This window comes from Rhipicephalus microplus, chromosome 9 (genome assembly GCF_043290135.1).
Source record: "Rhipicephalus microplus isolate Deutch F79 chromosome 9, USDA_Rmic, whole genome shotgun sequence".
NCBI classification, from domain to species: domain Eukaryota; kingdom Metazoa; phylum Arthropoda; class Arachnida; order Ixodida; family Ixodidae; genus Rhipicephalus; species Rhipicephalus microplus.
Window position 1 is genome coordinate 5,567,305 of NC_134708.1, and position 14,277 is coordinate 5,581,581.

The following is a 14,277-nucleotide window of genomic DNA, read 5'->3' on the forward strand; positions in this document are numbered from 1 at the left end:
GCCTTTTTTTTTCAGATATCGTGTACCTGGTTAACATACCTGTTTACAAAAGAAAGGAAGGAAGCACCATCTGCGCATGGTACCAGTGCCCAGTGGAACTAGGGTTTCACATTATTTACTACGTGAAGAGGCAGGGAGGATTAGTTTTCTATTGCGTTAGTCAACTCAAATCAACTGGCGCATGAAAATTACAAAACCAGGCCTTCTGTTTTACGTGGTTGTGAGCAGGGAACGGAAACCAAAATACAGAAGCTCGTTTCTCATGTTCAAAATATGCTTACTTATAATACACGCACCATAGCGTCTGCTCCCTTTGTACCTGGCGGCTGAAACCCAGCCGGCGAAGAAGCTGGCACAGGGAAAAAACTAACTGCGTGTGACAGATTCAATTTATGCCTGTGAGGAATGAAAGAACGAAATGAGGATAGATGCGCGCCTTCTCATGATTTCCACTGGGAGCTCCACCGGCAAAGTGCACGGTCTCATTATTTAGATAGCACCAAAGAACACTCAGTCGAGCTTGTATACCTGCAATAATAATGCCCAAGGGACCCGCTCAGTTCGTTTCGGTCGTGTTTCGTCATCTTCACTTCAATGATGATGTCGGTGCTAACGATATCCTTTACGATGTGGCTGTGAGAACATGGCTTAGTGGTATATATTATGAAGCACAGCTATGAACATTAGCGCATTAGTACAAGGTTTGGAAAAATCAAAAGTAGTACAAACGCACTAAATAAGATCTAGTGTCTCAAATTTATATTTAAACCAATGTATTTGGGTGAGCATTTTTTGGGTGGCCACGAGACCCTGGCGGTGTATGCTGCTCTCTTGACAGCCCTATAGCCTGCACATCAGGGTCAGGTCTGCGTATCCGACGGCACAGTTTTATTTCCTGATAACCATGATCTACTGCTATAGGCATGACCATCATGGATAATTAATCTGCTTTTTGACTACAATGATTACATATGTTTCGGTATTGGTCCGGGAAGTAGCAGTTATGGGCTACGAGGTTGGGGTGACTCCAGGCAAGCATTTGTCTGGAGTCTTCTCCCTGAAGCTTAAGTGGTTTGCTTTTTGGCAGGTGCACTGCTCATATTAACCGGTCGTTCTGCGTTAAATACTGAATACTAACCATGCGACCCCTCTCTTATCCTAGCATGATTTGAAAGTTACGCAAGATAAAGAAAATATGCTTGTACTGATGGGTGTAAATAAGTATTTACCTATTTGATACAACAAAATCCTTCGAGGCTCCTTATATGTGCCAGGATTTCGTTATATTTTTGTAGATGCATAATTTGGGGTGAATACAACCAAAATTTTCGAGTTGTCGATTATGGAAAGAAAAATGAAGGTACCTAAGTACATTTTTATTCATAAAATGTTGATGGAAGCCTATGATGACATGTGAACATTTGTTATCGTTCTTCAAAAAGCAAGTTACGACTCGAACACCGTGTTGAAGTGTCTGTGGGAAATTCGTAACGCAATAGTATGTCCTTGCTTCATTGGAATAACAGTTAATTACCACCGAGAAAAGTCGACAATCAATCTAAAATCCTGTTACATTGTGGACTTATTTCACGAATTTGTTTAGCATTCCTTCAAGATTGTTTCGGAAGTGTGTCGTCTCACCGCAGAAATACATGGGACAACCCCTTTCGTCCGTCCTGGTCTTGGCCACGTCGCCTTTCTTACACTTGGGCAGGCTCAGTTCGGGACACTGTTCGACAACATCCTCTGAAATGAAGAAATAAAATGGTCGACATTGAGTGCAGCACTGCGTAAAAAGTCCGCTTAAGAACTGTCAGACAAGTGAACTGGTAGATGCACACAAAGACACTTTGTGGTACTTTGACCGTATCTTCATATCCCCCCTCTCTCTCTGTCTCTTTTAACACATGCGCACGCGGGTACACACACACTCATACGCATACACTGGCTTCACACAGTACACAGGTATTTAGCCTTTTCACCTCACGAAGTGCAACCGCCGAGGTCGGCATGGAACTCGAATCTTCTAGAACCTGAGGAAAGTCAAGCAAGTTCTGTGCTCCACAGCAATACAAGAAGCATCTCTGTAGCGCGCAGCGAAGAAGCACCGCACGAGTACTGCAGTCATTTATTACTAATAACAGTGCCACCATCTAAATACTATTTAGGCCGACAACAGAGACAATGGAAGTTGCTCGCAACATTCGTAAACTCGTAGTGGATAAAGTGGAGTAAGTGTTACAGGCCGTCGTATAACGGTGCATCCTGCACGCTTAACGACCATCTCGTTCGATCATAGCTCGCCTGGCGTGGAAAGCAGCGATAGCATTGTGTAGGCTAGAGTCATTCGCACATTAGCTCTTATTTGCTTCAGAATTATTGCTACGCTAACACACCAAGTAGCGGGCACTTACGACTGTTCCCTTTTATGTGTTTGCTCGCTGTATGCCAAGGACAGAGATGGTGGCGCTCAAGGATAGACGTTATACTGCTTGACCTTCAGCGGCATATTTATTTGGGGATTTCATAGCTATGACGCGATCATGGATTTGAACAATCCCAGTGGAAACAAACAAAAAAAAACGACACCGCGATTACGATAGTGAGAATTATTTGCGTCATGAGCATACTATTTTTCGACAAACTTTCTGTAAAACAGGTTTTTATTGCGATAGTAATTACACTATTGTGAGTAAATATGGACACTCTCAGCTGATTTTTGCCGTTGCCGTCATCATCATGTCCCGGATATGTATAAGTTTTTATATAAGTAAAATATATAAAAAATAAATCAATAGAAAAAAAATCTAAAGCAAAATGCTGCGGATGTGAACCAGCGATCCCTTTCTCAGCAGCCTGCTTCCCTAGCCAACACAGCCACGCGTATATGGAATTTCTTGCTCATGATGACTCTCAATACACTTTCTATAGTCGATTACAACATAAGAATACATGTAGGCTTCACTCACAACCACAACTCGCCCGCCACGAAAACATTTGCAATGGTGGCTCATCCAATCACATCTCTTTGATTCCGTGGCGCCAATGCTTGTGCCAGTGGTAGTGGTGGTTATTGAGAAGATGAAAAAGGCACCTAATTTCTGTCTACCTCTTGGGCGCTTGTTTGTGTCTCTTCTCTTCGTCCCGTGAGTTTGTGCGCTGGTACTGCCCACAACAAGAATAGAAGAAAATAGGTGAAGAGATAGAGAAGGCAAGCGACGGTAAAAGAAGGAGATAGGAAAGTTGAGAGTCGGTCGACAAATTACAAGGAGGGGGCACCACAGGGAGAGAGCTTCACGGCGTCAAGAGACCGCGGAGGACGAAGCAGTCGGTGGGAGCAACGCTGTCGCCGGAGATCGCGGGGGCACAATCGTTCAGTTTGAAATCCTCCGAGGTGGGAGAGAACAGACACACGGTGTGATAAGAGAGCGTGTATCCTTCCGGAGAACACTTTTACGGGCACGAAGTGAGTTTAGGGTCTGAGATGGAAGGGGAAAGGCTGGAAGGTCTAGTATCTAGAGAGCAGTGTGCCTGCTGATCAGCAGCAATGTTGTTCGAGCGTCCTTTTTTGTGCTTCAGCGGCGTGCTGAAAGTATCAGGCGGCTTGTCCTCTTTTGTGTGATATTCTGCTTTTTTTGCTATCGCAATAATTGCTTCATCAAAACGCCCAGGAAGTAGCCTTTCACGTACATTTTTCGCCTTGCAACCTAATCCTGCGAGTCGACTCACTCGGTGTACAGAAACCTGGCATGTAACACGTCCTCGCTCTAATTATGGATTTAAAACACTACATTACTGTCTTCCAAGTGTGCTGAATAAATGAAAATGAATTATTGATAATGTACGTATATTGTCTAAAACTGATATGTTAACTTGGCTGTGCTGATTGCGTATGCCATGAACGCTGGGTGATTTTCGTTATTGTTACTTTGTTTTTATATCGCTTTGTTATGAATTGTCTTGTATGCCTTTCGCAGTTGCTATCTGATTATTTGCTGTTGTGGGCCACATGCGCGTTCCTATCGTATTTTTGCTTTTCGATTTTTGCAACAGTTTTGCAAATTTGGAACTTTGATATTTTTTGTTCACTGGGTGAAGGGTCCATTCAAGTTGTGACATGTAATTTTTTTAGTTTAAAACCGAACCACTTAAACAATCTCCTTTGTCACGTGCTTAAGAAAAGAAAATCAACTGAAATAAACCTTAGAGGCGAAACAGTGTTTTAACAAGTGTCAGGCCATGACAGATTTAAGACGGGGTCCCCCGATTGTGACCACCAAGCAATGACTACAGATGCACGAGAATTTTTGTATGAGCATGCGTGAACTTTTAAGGTGAAACCTTACATGACTGATCTTTCAGTTAATTTAGAAAACAATTCCGTGGCATTGATGTGAATGGTGCAGTCAGTCAGCTGTTTTCTCAAGCATGGGTGGAAAGTGCTGGCTGCGCGATCACTTTGTTGTTGTCAAAGCGTGAAGGTGCACCCAACGAAAAGATGGAAAAGGCGATGATTCTCGCTTACAAGTTGATTTGGGCGCCTGCACGGAGAAATAACGAGTGTTCTTTCTTTTGCCGAGGGTTTGTTGGCATCTATGGCATCTTGTTGAGCTCATTGCTCGCGTTAATGTTTCAAATGGCTCAAATATCTCGAATAGTAGCGTTAATAGCTCAATTATTTCGAATAAACGTCTACTTGTGCTTTTTATCATGTCACGCAGTAATGCGCAAAGCTAACCGAAAGGTGCTATAAACACGTATCAAGTACGCATGAGGATTTGAGGGAGTCAACACAACATTTAATCACCTAAAAAAAAAAAAAACATGCCCCAGGTGTTGTGGACACCCGTCAGACAAACACATGCGATGGAAATCAGAAACAAAGCAGATTATAAAATAAGTTTTTGTGTGTTACGTTCATTTCCTTCACATCTGGATCCCCGCTTACGTTTTGCTTTCAACAATTATTTCAAGCACAGTTGAAGGCGGCTTTCTTTCGCCGAATCAACTGGACCTGACACTTAAACAGGATTTTTCGTTTTTTTATTGTGTATTCCTTCCTTAGAAAGAAGAACCTCCGTCCTTTTCGTTCGTGTTATTGTCATTCGAAGAACAAGACGCCGTTAATTGCGGGACGAGCTTTCCCAGAAATCAATATTTTGTTTTCAGTCACCGAGAAAAAAAGAAGCGCAATAAGACATTTTGGTTGGTCAGTTGCTATGTTATTAGGTTGTCCTGCAACGTTTTAACCGACTTCAGCTCAGTTCTTATCATCCCAGTTTTTTTTTTCACGTGCTGGTCTTATACAAAAGAAGGAATCAAACAAAAACGCAGAAAGCGGAGGTATGAACTAAGAAAGTATGTGGTTTGCCAATCTGCGCTTGAAAAATGGGAAAGGAGGCTAATAGTAATTGTTGTGGCATTACGTACCAAAACCATGACAAGATAACGAGAGACGTGGTATGGAGCGGTATGGTAATATCGATTCCGTGAGTTTCTTTAACGTGGGCCTAAAGCTAAAAAAAATGGTAATATCTGTGCGTACGTTAGAGCTTTTACCTAATTCTAAACACAGTAGCCTTTAGCTGAAAAAAAAGCAGTAGATAGATGATAAAGAAGAAAACGAGAGAGGGTAAATATGTCATCAATCTGTGCACGCGTACGGGGCTACATCATTTCTTCATATAGCAACACCCCCGGGCAAACTGTGATAAGGAAGCACAAAGGTACCTTCATTGCCCTGCCAGTCGACGAAAGAAGGGGACAGTTTTCGAGTAGCACCTGGATAAAAGCCGCCTACAGACAGTAATCTTAACGTGCCAGAAGGCGTTCGTTTTACTGAGTAAAATCGAAGACGGGGGCAGAATAAAGCTCGGCGTTTTCTTCTATGGAAACTTCGCACGTAACACCGTCAGGCGTTATCGAATCTCACAGTAGACTCTGAGCCGGGCTGGTTGATTTGCGTTTGTTAGGACGAAATAGTGTGACAGAGTGTGACAGAGAGTGTGAATAGTGTGACAGAGAGTAAGTGTGACAGAGAAACAGCCATTATGCTGCACATTACTTTTGCCTGCATGCTCTTGTAACGCTGTAGCGTCAAAAAGCTTGTCCCGCGAGAAATCATGGTGTCGGCGTTGTACTATACAACCTAGCACAATCTCAAAGCAAGAAACCCTGAACTTCTCAAGAAGAGATGAAATAGTGCCTGCAGAAAGTTTCGTTCGTCGCGATCTAATAAACCTACTATCGCATCATGCAACTTAATTTAAAGTGCAATGCTAGCACTGGAAGCTATACTTTTTGCATACAGTTCATCAGTGAAAGCTATTGTTTGCAAGCAGTAATTAGCGTCAAATGACTATTTTAGACCCCACGAGAGTCAGTTATATTGAGAGCGTGTTGCGGAGCGCAAAAAGAATGATTTTAAGTCAGCAATTTCGAAATTGCGCAACGCACAGCGTGTTTTCTGGAGACGCATTGTCGGAAATTTTCACATGTATTCAAGACAAGGTACGCCCAGTTCCGCGCCAGTTTCAGTGCACCATGTACAACTCATCCCGAGAGGTATACACATGAAGTGATTTTTTAAACCATATACTCTGGGTACAACTTGGACACAACTGTGTGCGTGTGAACGTTTCCTGCACGTGAACAGTCCATTGCCATGCTAAATTGTTTATTTGTTTCACTTTTCTATGTGATTTTTTTCTTTTCTGATTCATTTTTGTTTCGGTTTTTTTTTGTGTTCACGGCAGACGTTATAGAAATCAAGTTTAGTCGAGCTGATACAGACATCAACCTCTGAACAGCAAGTCGGATGAGCAGAAAACGGAACACCTACTCGGCTAATTTCACATTATTTAAGGTAAAGCTAAGATTGAATGCCTGGCTAAGAGAGACCATCCTTTCTGCAACATTACAACCACGACCGCTCATCTCAGCTGTGTCCCATCAGCGCACAAGCCACCATCTTTCTTTATCCCCTCACATACATCAAAACGTATCAACATCCTTCATTGGCGAGATGCTTGCGTTATCTCTTCTCTTCGCTCCATCAGCCGAAAAAAAAAGGCTGCCATAATGGAACGGGTACGCGTACGCTATTCATCGCTGCTCAGAGGTCACCCGTCACACAACCGTATAAGCACTCCTCTGGGCAAACCACGCATCGTCATGAAGGCCAAGGTCGTGTCGGAAGGTAATCTGTGCCTACATCTGAAATATATCTGCTGCTCGCTAGAGACATTAGTAAATGGTCGTTGAGATTGGTACGCCAGCGAATCGAAGCAAAAACACAAGGCGACTGCAGGGATGACTCAATCAACTTCAGAAAACTACCGTTGCCTGCTGCTCTCGGCTGTGCCAGCGAGCTGCTGATTAGCTCACATTTATTACAGCCCGCAATCATGTCGCTGTCATGCTACAAAAACTATGTCACCGAGCAGTAGGTAAAAACGGTTTCCTAAAATATTTACTTGAGAGAACTCTGGCATTGTGGTCGTTCAGCAACAATGGCTGTAATGGGTAGGGCACAGATTTTCCTAATATTCGTGCTTGTGGTATTGAACGTACATCTGGTTTTGCTTGTTTTTGTGTTTTGGCGTTTGTTCCGGATAAAATAATGGTGCTTTGCAAAACTTGGTGAGCCAATTTCAATTGGTGAGCCTAAAATTGTCATGGTGGTGAAATGAAACTGACTGAACTCTTGCTGAACTTCGTCTTGCGACAATGTGGCTCTAGTCTACACGGAGACAAGCGGAGCCGATAGAACGAAGCTTAGACAAATCCGTGCACTACCTACCACTTCCATGCTGGCTGAAACTTTATGGAAAACACTATTAGTGAAAAGGGTCGCAGACTTCACCGGAACACGCATTATACGTCGTTATCAAAATCTCTTAGAAGTCGTAGGCTTGGATTTGAGAACGGTGGGTACAGGAAAAAAAATATATAAAACACCGTGAAACGTTTGTTTTTTTCACCGACAGTCTGTTGTATAGCTCTGTTCTGCGAATAGCGGTAAAATATCTCCCGTGCTGTGCGATGAGTGAGCGCTCCCCATCGTTTCGAGGAAACAGGAATTTGCCGTTCCCTTTTTATCCTTTTCACTTTTTTCTTTTCTGTTTCAACCTTTTAGGAGCGGGAGGCAGTAATATACTGATATGGTGAAACGTTCTCGGTATATAGGCTACTTGATGGCGCATATGGTAATCAAGGTCTGTATTTGCACAACAGGATGCAAGTGAATGCCGATGACACACATGTTATTAGAGAAGGCGGGCCTCCAATATAAAGCGACGTCTTACGAACCCGACGCCTTGCGAATCGGGCCACGTATTTTCACACGTTACAGAAAGACACGGGACCAGCCACGCCTTGACTGCACCGGGAGAAGAAGAGCAAGACGTGTCCCGAGTCACCGATGCTCGTGGCAGCGTTACTCTCCTGAATAATTCTCCAGTTAAAGGGTGTCCGAGCTCCACAGCTTCCACAACACTGCTCAGTTTTAACGACGAGCTCTGCCGATGGATGGCAACACCGTAATCACGTCATTACTTGGACGAACGCGCCCGTCGTATCGACGATATGAAAGTACGCTTCATTTTTTTTTGTATGTGTGAAGAAAAGCTCTCTTAGTACATCTTCTTTCTTCTACAACGTTGCACCCGAGCAATAGAGCCTGGTGATTTTCGAGAATATTCCTTATGCTCGATGAATGGGGTGCCCCGGTGAAGCTGCCCTGAAACGACCTCGGCGATAAAGGGACCTGCGTCCGTTTGTTCGAAACAGCGACGTGTCTTGTCACCATCAAATACAGCCACTGCCACTGGTTCTCAGAAAAGTGTGGCGCCTTTCTCTATTCCTCTTTGTTTCTCAGAACGCGTACTTGCTATATAAGTGTATGAAAACGGGACGAAAACGGATATCTCGAAACACAGTGCCAATGACTGTCGCGAATCTCTACATCGCGGCCTTTACTTGCATCATTATCTCTCTCTATCTACATCGAGGCTTCACTTATTTTTAGTTTTTTTTTGTCGTTCTAGCCAGTGCTCCTCTCTATAGTCTTTATGAGCGTCAACCATCATCACGCTTTTCCACAGAACTGAATGCCGCATAGAGCACGATGGGAGGGTCTGCAAGGATATTGTTATGAATATCACTGATCGAAGAACAGTCGAGCAGTTAGGGCGTGGAACTCTGATTTTCGAAAATTCATTCTGAAGAGAGAAGTTGGTTTTTTCATGCTGTTTATTTGGGCCAATATATAAACGATAAAATGCAATGTGCGAAAGATGTATGCTATTTTCAAGAAGCTTTCTGTTCACTTTTTTGTAAAGCGTTGACTTCCCATCTTAATTGCTTAAAAAAAAACTTCTGTACACTTTTTAGCAGATGGCGCCGTAGGGTCTTGTCAGCTCCGTTATATGCTAGAATATATTGTAGTTAATGCCTACACGATTACGATTATACTTGATGCTGGTTACCTCTCTTACAAAAGCAGTACTATCTTTTCTCAATCTACATTTTGCCTCAAGAACAAGCAAAGGCTGACCTTGCAAAGGCTGAACTGAGAAGGCTGACCTAAATGTGCGATACATTCAGAAGCACAGCCGCAATTGAATGGGAAATCTTCGTCACAAATTGGCGAAACATTTGAAGACCATCTTTACACTTTTTCCGCAACACCTTGAATTTCCCGCGAAGATTTCTTCCGTTCAGTAAAACCAGGGAATGCATGCATACTCAATGAAGCATTTCATTAGAAGTGGAGGTTTGTATTTTTATTAGACGCTGTGCTGCCACCAGCTTGAATTTCAGTCTGCGACCGAACAAGAACACCACTCCGAATCTTGCCGTAATATCTGTCTTCATTAGAAGTGGAGGTTTGTATTTTTATTAGACGCTGTGCTGCCACCAGCTTGAATTTCAGTCTGCGACCGAACAAGAACACCACTCCGAATCTTGCCGTAATATCTGTCACCGTGCGTGTGTGTTGGGGGGGGGGGGGGGTCGCCTGGGTCTGTATGGTATGTCTAGCATTCTACGCAGGACACGACTATGAGTGTAGTTCAAGACATGCTGTCCAAGCTGCGGTGCACACCCGAGTGCTCCTAGGTATGTAAGCTGCAGTAGCGTTACGACTATAGTTCGCGCTCTCAAGAAGCCAAATAGTGTGATAGATCTTGACCCGAAATCGTTCCAGCCATGGCTGTAGTTACAATAAGATAGAGGCAAAATGCCACAGGGCCGAGTACTATGCGACGCCAGTGCACATTAGGGACCCTTAGTTGGTCAAAATTTTCGGATTTGTACTCTACGGCGTCCCCCATAATCATACCTTGGTTTAGGCACGAGAAATCCCACATAATACTATCCAGCAAAGTACTGTCCATAAATAGTTTTGCTCATTCTTAAACTGCATTGGGGGTCCTACCAGCTCTCAATGTTATTCTTCTCGATCGTGTTCCGTATGTAACCATACACTTGCTATTTGTCGAAAGCATACAGAACATCTCAATCGGTGCTGCCGAGCTCGTCGATTGTGCATGAAGTCACAACCGAATGTAGTAAGAAAATGTGATTGAAGGGAGAACGAAACCGAAGAAGACGACGGAGTGTGCGTGAGGGATATCAACGTGAGCTGCGAAACGTGGTCGGTTAAAACCAGCGAGGTCGGTGAACCTAGAGACGTAGTACGTTCGGCCTGAGGGGGCCAAACGGACCGAGCCAAACCGAGCCAAAACCAGCCAAAACGAGCCTCGCGTTTCCTGCGGTGAACGCGTATTCCGGTCCGGACATTGCTTGCTGTTCCAGCCAGGGCAAGCCGATCCCGTGGGCGGTGGTGGACCGAGAGCGAACAGCTACCGAAGTCGTGAATATGGTGCTGAGACGGCTTGTATCCAACACAACCGCCTGCTGAGGGCACGGACTTTGCGCTACGCCGCACGCATCGTCGTCCCATGCATTGCCGAGCGAGCAGTTTCGGGTGTGCATGAGGTCTCGCGAGCGACTGATCGCGAAATCCCCAAATCCCTGCTCCAAGCGTGCGTCGGCCACACTGTCGTTGGTACCGTGAGTGGCGTCTACGGACCCATAGACTTCGTACTAGACAGGACACGTGGATACTCACGTACGTGTACCGGACTGTAAGGACTGAAGCACGGAGGAAGGGTATCTATAGTTGTATATAGTAGTATTCAGCAAGTCTATATGAGTGCATTTGTATTTTGGTGAGTGTTTCTATAAATGCTTTCTGGTTCCTGTCTGAGGGTACCACGAGAGACATATTCGTAGAGCACAGACAATAAAAGAAATGCCGAAATTTCGGGCAAAGCTGGTTCTCACGGCAGTGCTTCTCGTCACAGCAGCGGTCTCCGTCGCCCTGTCGCACAAGCTTCTGGTCCTCGCGGCACACGGGGTCCGGCGGGCACACCTCGTGCTGGCAGTCGGCGCGGCCCCCCTTCTTGCAGGTGCAGCGTGTGCACCTGTCGCGCTGCCACTCGTCGCCCACCTGCACCACGTGGACAGACGAAAAAAAAATTGCGTATTTTAGAAAAGCACAGCATCCATTTAGCTGTATGCCAACCATCTGGCATTGTCGAAACATTTATTAAGGGCAAAAAAAAAAGCTAAAGTTTGACAAAAACTCATTCGGTCAGGAATAATCAAAATGAAAAAAGTAAAAGGAAGGTGACGACCACAAACACACAAAGAAGACTCAATATAACAGACGTCTCATTACTACATTGCGTACACAGCGCCCGGATGGGAGTACAAACGTCCACTGCTTTTAAGTTTTTTTTTTGGTCGTCCTCTTCCTTTTACCTTTTGACGACGAGAAGAGAAATTGGAAGAAAAGGTTGTCCAGCGAGCGGGCGAGTGGGGCTCCGATTCTAGGGCCCGCGGCGCCTGGTCGAAGAGCGGAAGTTCTATGTACATAAATGCAAATAAATGGCGTAAATTATAAGAAAGCTGCGTGCTTTCAGCGAACACCACTGATCGTGTGCAGATGTTTTCTGTATTAGGTGCGCATCACTTTAGGGGTGCCGGGCTGTTGTAGCTGTCGTAACGCTGGCAAAACCACATAAAGCAAAGCCATTCAAGCTCGCGCCAAAAAGAAGTCTTTTTTTTTCTTTTGTTCTTAGGAGTGCCTTGATAACGATGATGAAATAAATAGACATGAGTAGAAGAAAATAAAAAAAAAAGCTGGCAAAAAAAAAAGAAAAAGAGAGAGTAGACGAAAGACAAAGAGAGCCGAAAGGGAACACTAGCTCCACACTTCCACAGGCTTGGCACCGCTAATGCGAAACTGCCTTAATTTTTCTTTTGCAGCACCGTCCAACTAAAACATGCTGGCGTTCTTAAACTAAAGGTGCGCCATGCACCAAGAAGAGGAGGAGGAGGAGGGGGAAGGCAAGGCAGGGTCAGCCAGACATGCGTCCGGTTTGCTTTCCTTTATGGGGGGAAGGGGTGAGGGGTTATAGAAAAGGAGATGAAAAGAAAGTGACTTGAACGTGCAGCGAGACTTCTGGATGAAAAGGTCATGTTTACCGAGAGGCTTATATACCGGGCGCTACGCTTCGGATGGCCGGCTTTTCTTGAACGACACGCGCGAATAAAGTTTTTCAGCTTTTGAGCAGTCCTTAATATCGCAACTTTAAAACTAACGCTTGATGAAGCAGTAACTTTCGGGCTATTTCAAGGAAGCTGGTGCGGCGACGAGCAAAAGGAATATTGATGTTTCGCTTTAGAGACAGGACAAGCGCTTGCTATGTCTACGTTCTCTTGCTATGTTGCTTTCTGCGCTACTGAGAGAGTTTGCCGAGACCCTTGATTAAAGCAAGAACTTCCTTAATTTTCTAATGAATCCTTAGGTTGCCTTATTTGAGGTTAACTTGCTCATAGTTTTTTAGAAGTTGACGGAAATGAAAGCGTCTCATCGGGACGTTTCTTGGGTATTAGAGCAGAAAGAATAATAATAAGAGAACTATTTCAAGTACGTAGTGTAAAGACTGACAAGAATAACATTTGAAGTTATTGTTTGCAAGCAGCTTAAGCCAGCTTAAAGGGGACTTAGTGAATCATGCTTTCGTTTGCTACATTTTATTTTCAGAATTACCAATTTTTTGCCTGAGTATTAGCCTGCGCTAGCTTACACAGTGTATAATGTATTGCATTTGAAATAAAAAAAAAGTTTTTCAGCTAAGAGCAGGTAGTTGGCAAGTGAAAAAAAGAAACGAAAAAAAAAAGAAAGGACCCTATGATGCTAGAGCACAAATCGAATAATGTGTGTCATAAGTGATGAATATAAGTCATATAGCCAGTTGGAAGACGGCATCTGTTATTCAGAGTAATAATTGAGACCAATTCAGATGGGTTTGAAGGTTAGAAAGAAAGGAACAGAAGATGTTTCTCAACTTGCAATGCTTCGAGAAAAATTTCAAAATAGGTCTTGATTGTTAATAGGAAGCCTGCATTGAAAAGGCTACATAGATGGCTAGCAAGATCATGCAGTATTCTGTTCAACTAATTGAGATTTGTGGCGTCAGTGGGAACGCTTGTGGAAGATTTGTCTGCCTGTGTTTCACTTGGTATGAAAGCATTGTAGCTGCAGATGAAACCTCAAGAGCAGGCAGACTGACTCAACTTGGGTAGCTTAGCACATAAACCTACGTGTGTGTAACGGCTGCAGAAAATTTACGTGTCACAAAGAATATTTTGTACCGTAATGAGTATGAAAAGATGGTGCAGACTTACACAAATGTCACGTACTGTCAACCGCCGTATAATAAGTGACACTATAATCCCCAAGGGTGTCTATGAAAGCTAGGTGGTATTTCGTTGCGATAATTGAGTGTAGAGCCACGCATAAAATTTTAGAAAGAAGTTGTTGACAGGAAAGAGGCGAGTGTGTCTCTTTCCCGTAAACTACTTATTCTTACAATTTTGTACGCGGCGCTACACTAAATTATTACAATGACTATACTCCACCCGTACCAACATCGGCTGCCATTCGTAATGGCCAGCTGAGAAAAACAAAAGCCCACATAGCGAGCAATTTCAGGTGGCCTTTGCAAGCACTTGCTATCACTAACCAAACAATATACAAGCTTCACACGCTGTACGGCCGCGTTTCCAATTAGGCCCAGGAAAATATCTACTCTGTATTTGCATTCAATTTTATGGCGGCCTCACAATGTTTCTGAGGCAAGAGATTTGAGGTGATTGCTTTTCCTGACACCCACTAACAGGCTGAGCTGAGCAGAGTGTTTC

The 14,277-nt window shown here is 44.0% G+C and overlaps 1 protein-coding gene across 3 annotated transcripts in view; it reads right to left on the minus strand.

Annotated features, from left to right (window-relative positions):
• The window catches only part of LOC119164825 (hemocytin-like), a 191,340-nt gene that overhangs the window by 21,549 nt on the left and 155,514 nt on the right, over window positions 1-14,277 (minus strand). For all 3 annotated transcript variants that reach the window (XM_075873025.1, XM_075873023.1, XM_075873024.1), the window contains exons 67-68: window positions 11,350-11,515; window positions 1,642-1,746 (exon numbers count right to left, since the gene is read on the minus strand). In XM_075873025.1, the coding sequence (XP_075729140.1) occupies window positions 1,642-1,746; window positions 11,350-11,515 (271 nt within the window). The remainder of the gene's footprint in view (window positions 1-1,641; window positions 1,747-11,349; window positions 11,516-14,277) is intronic.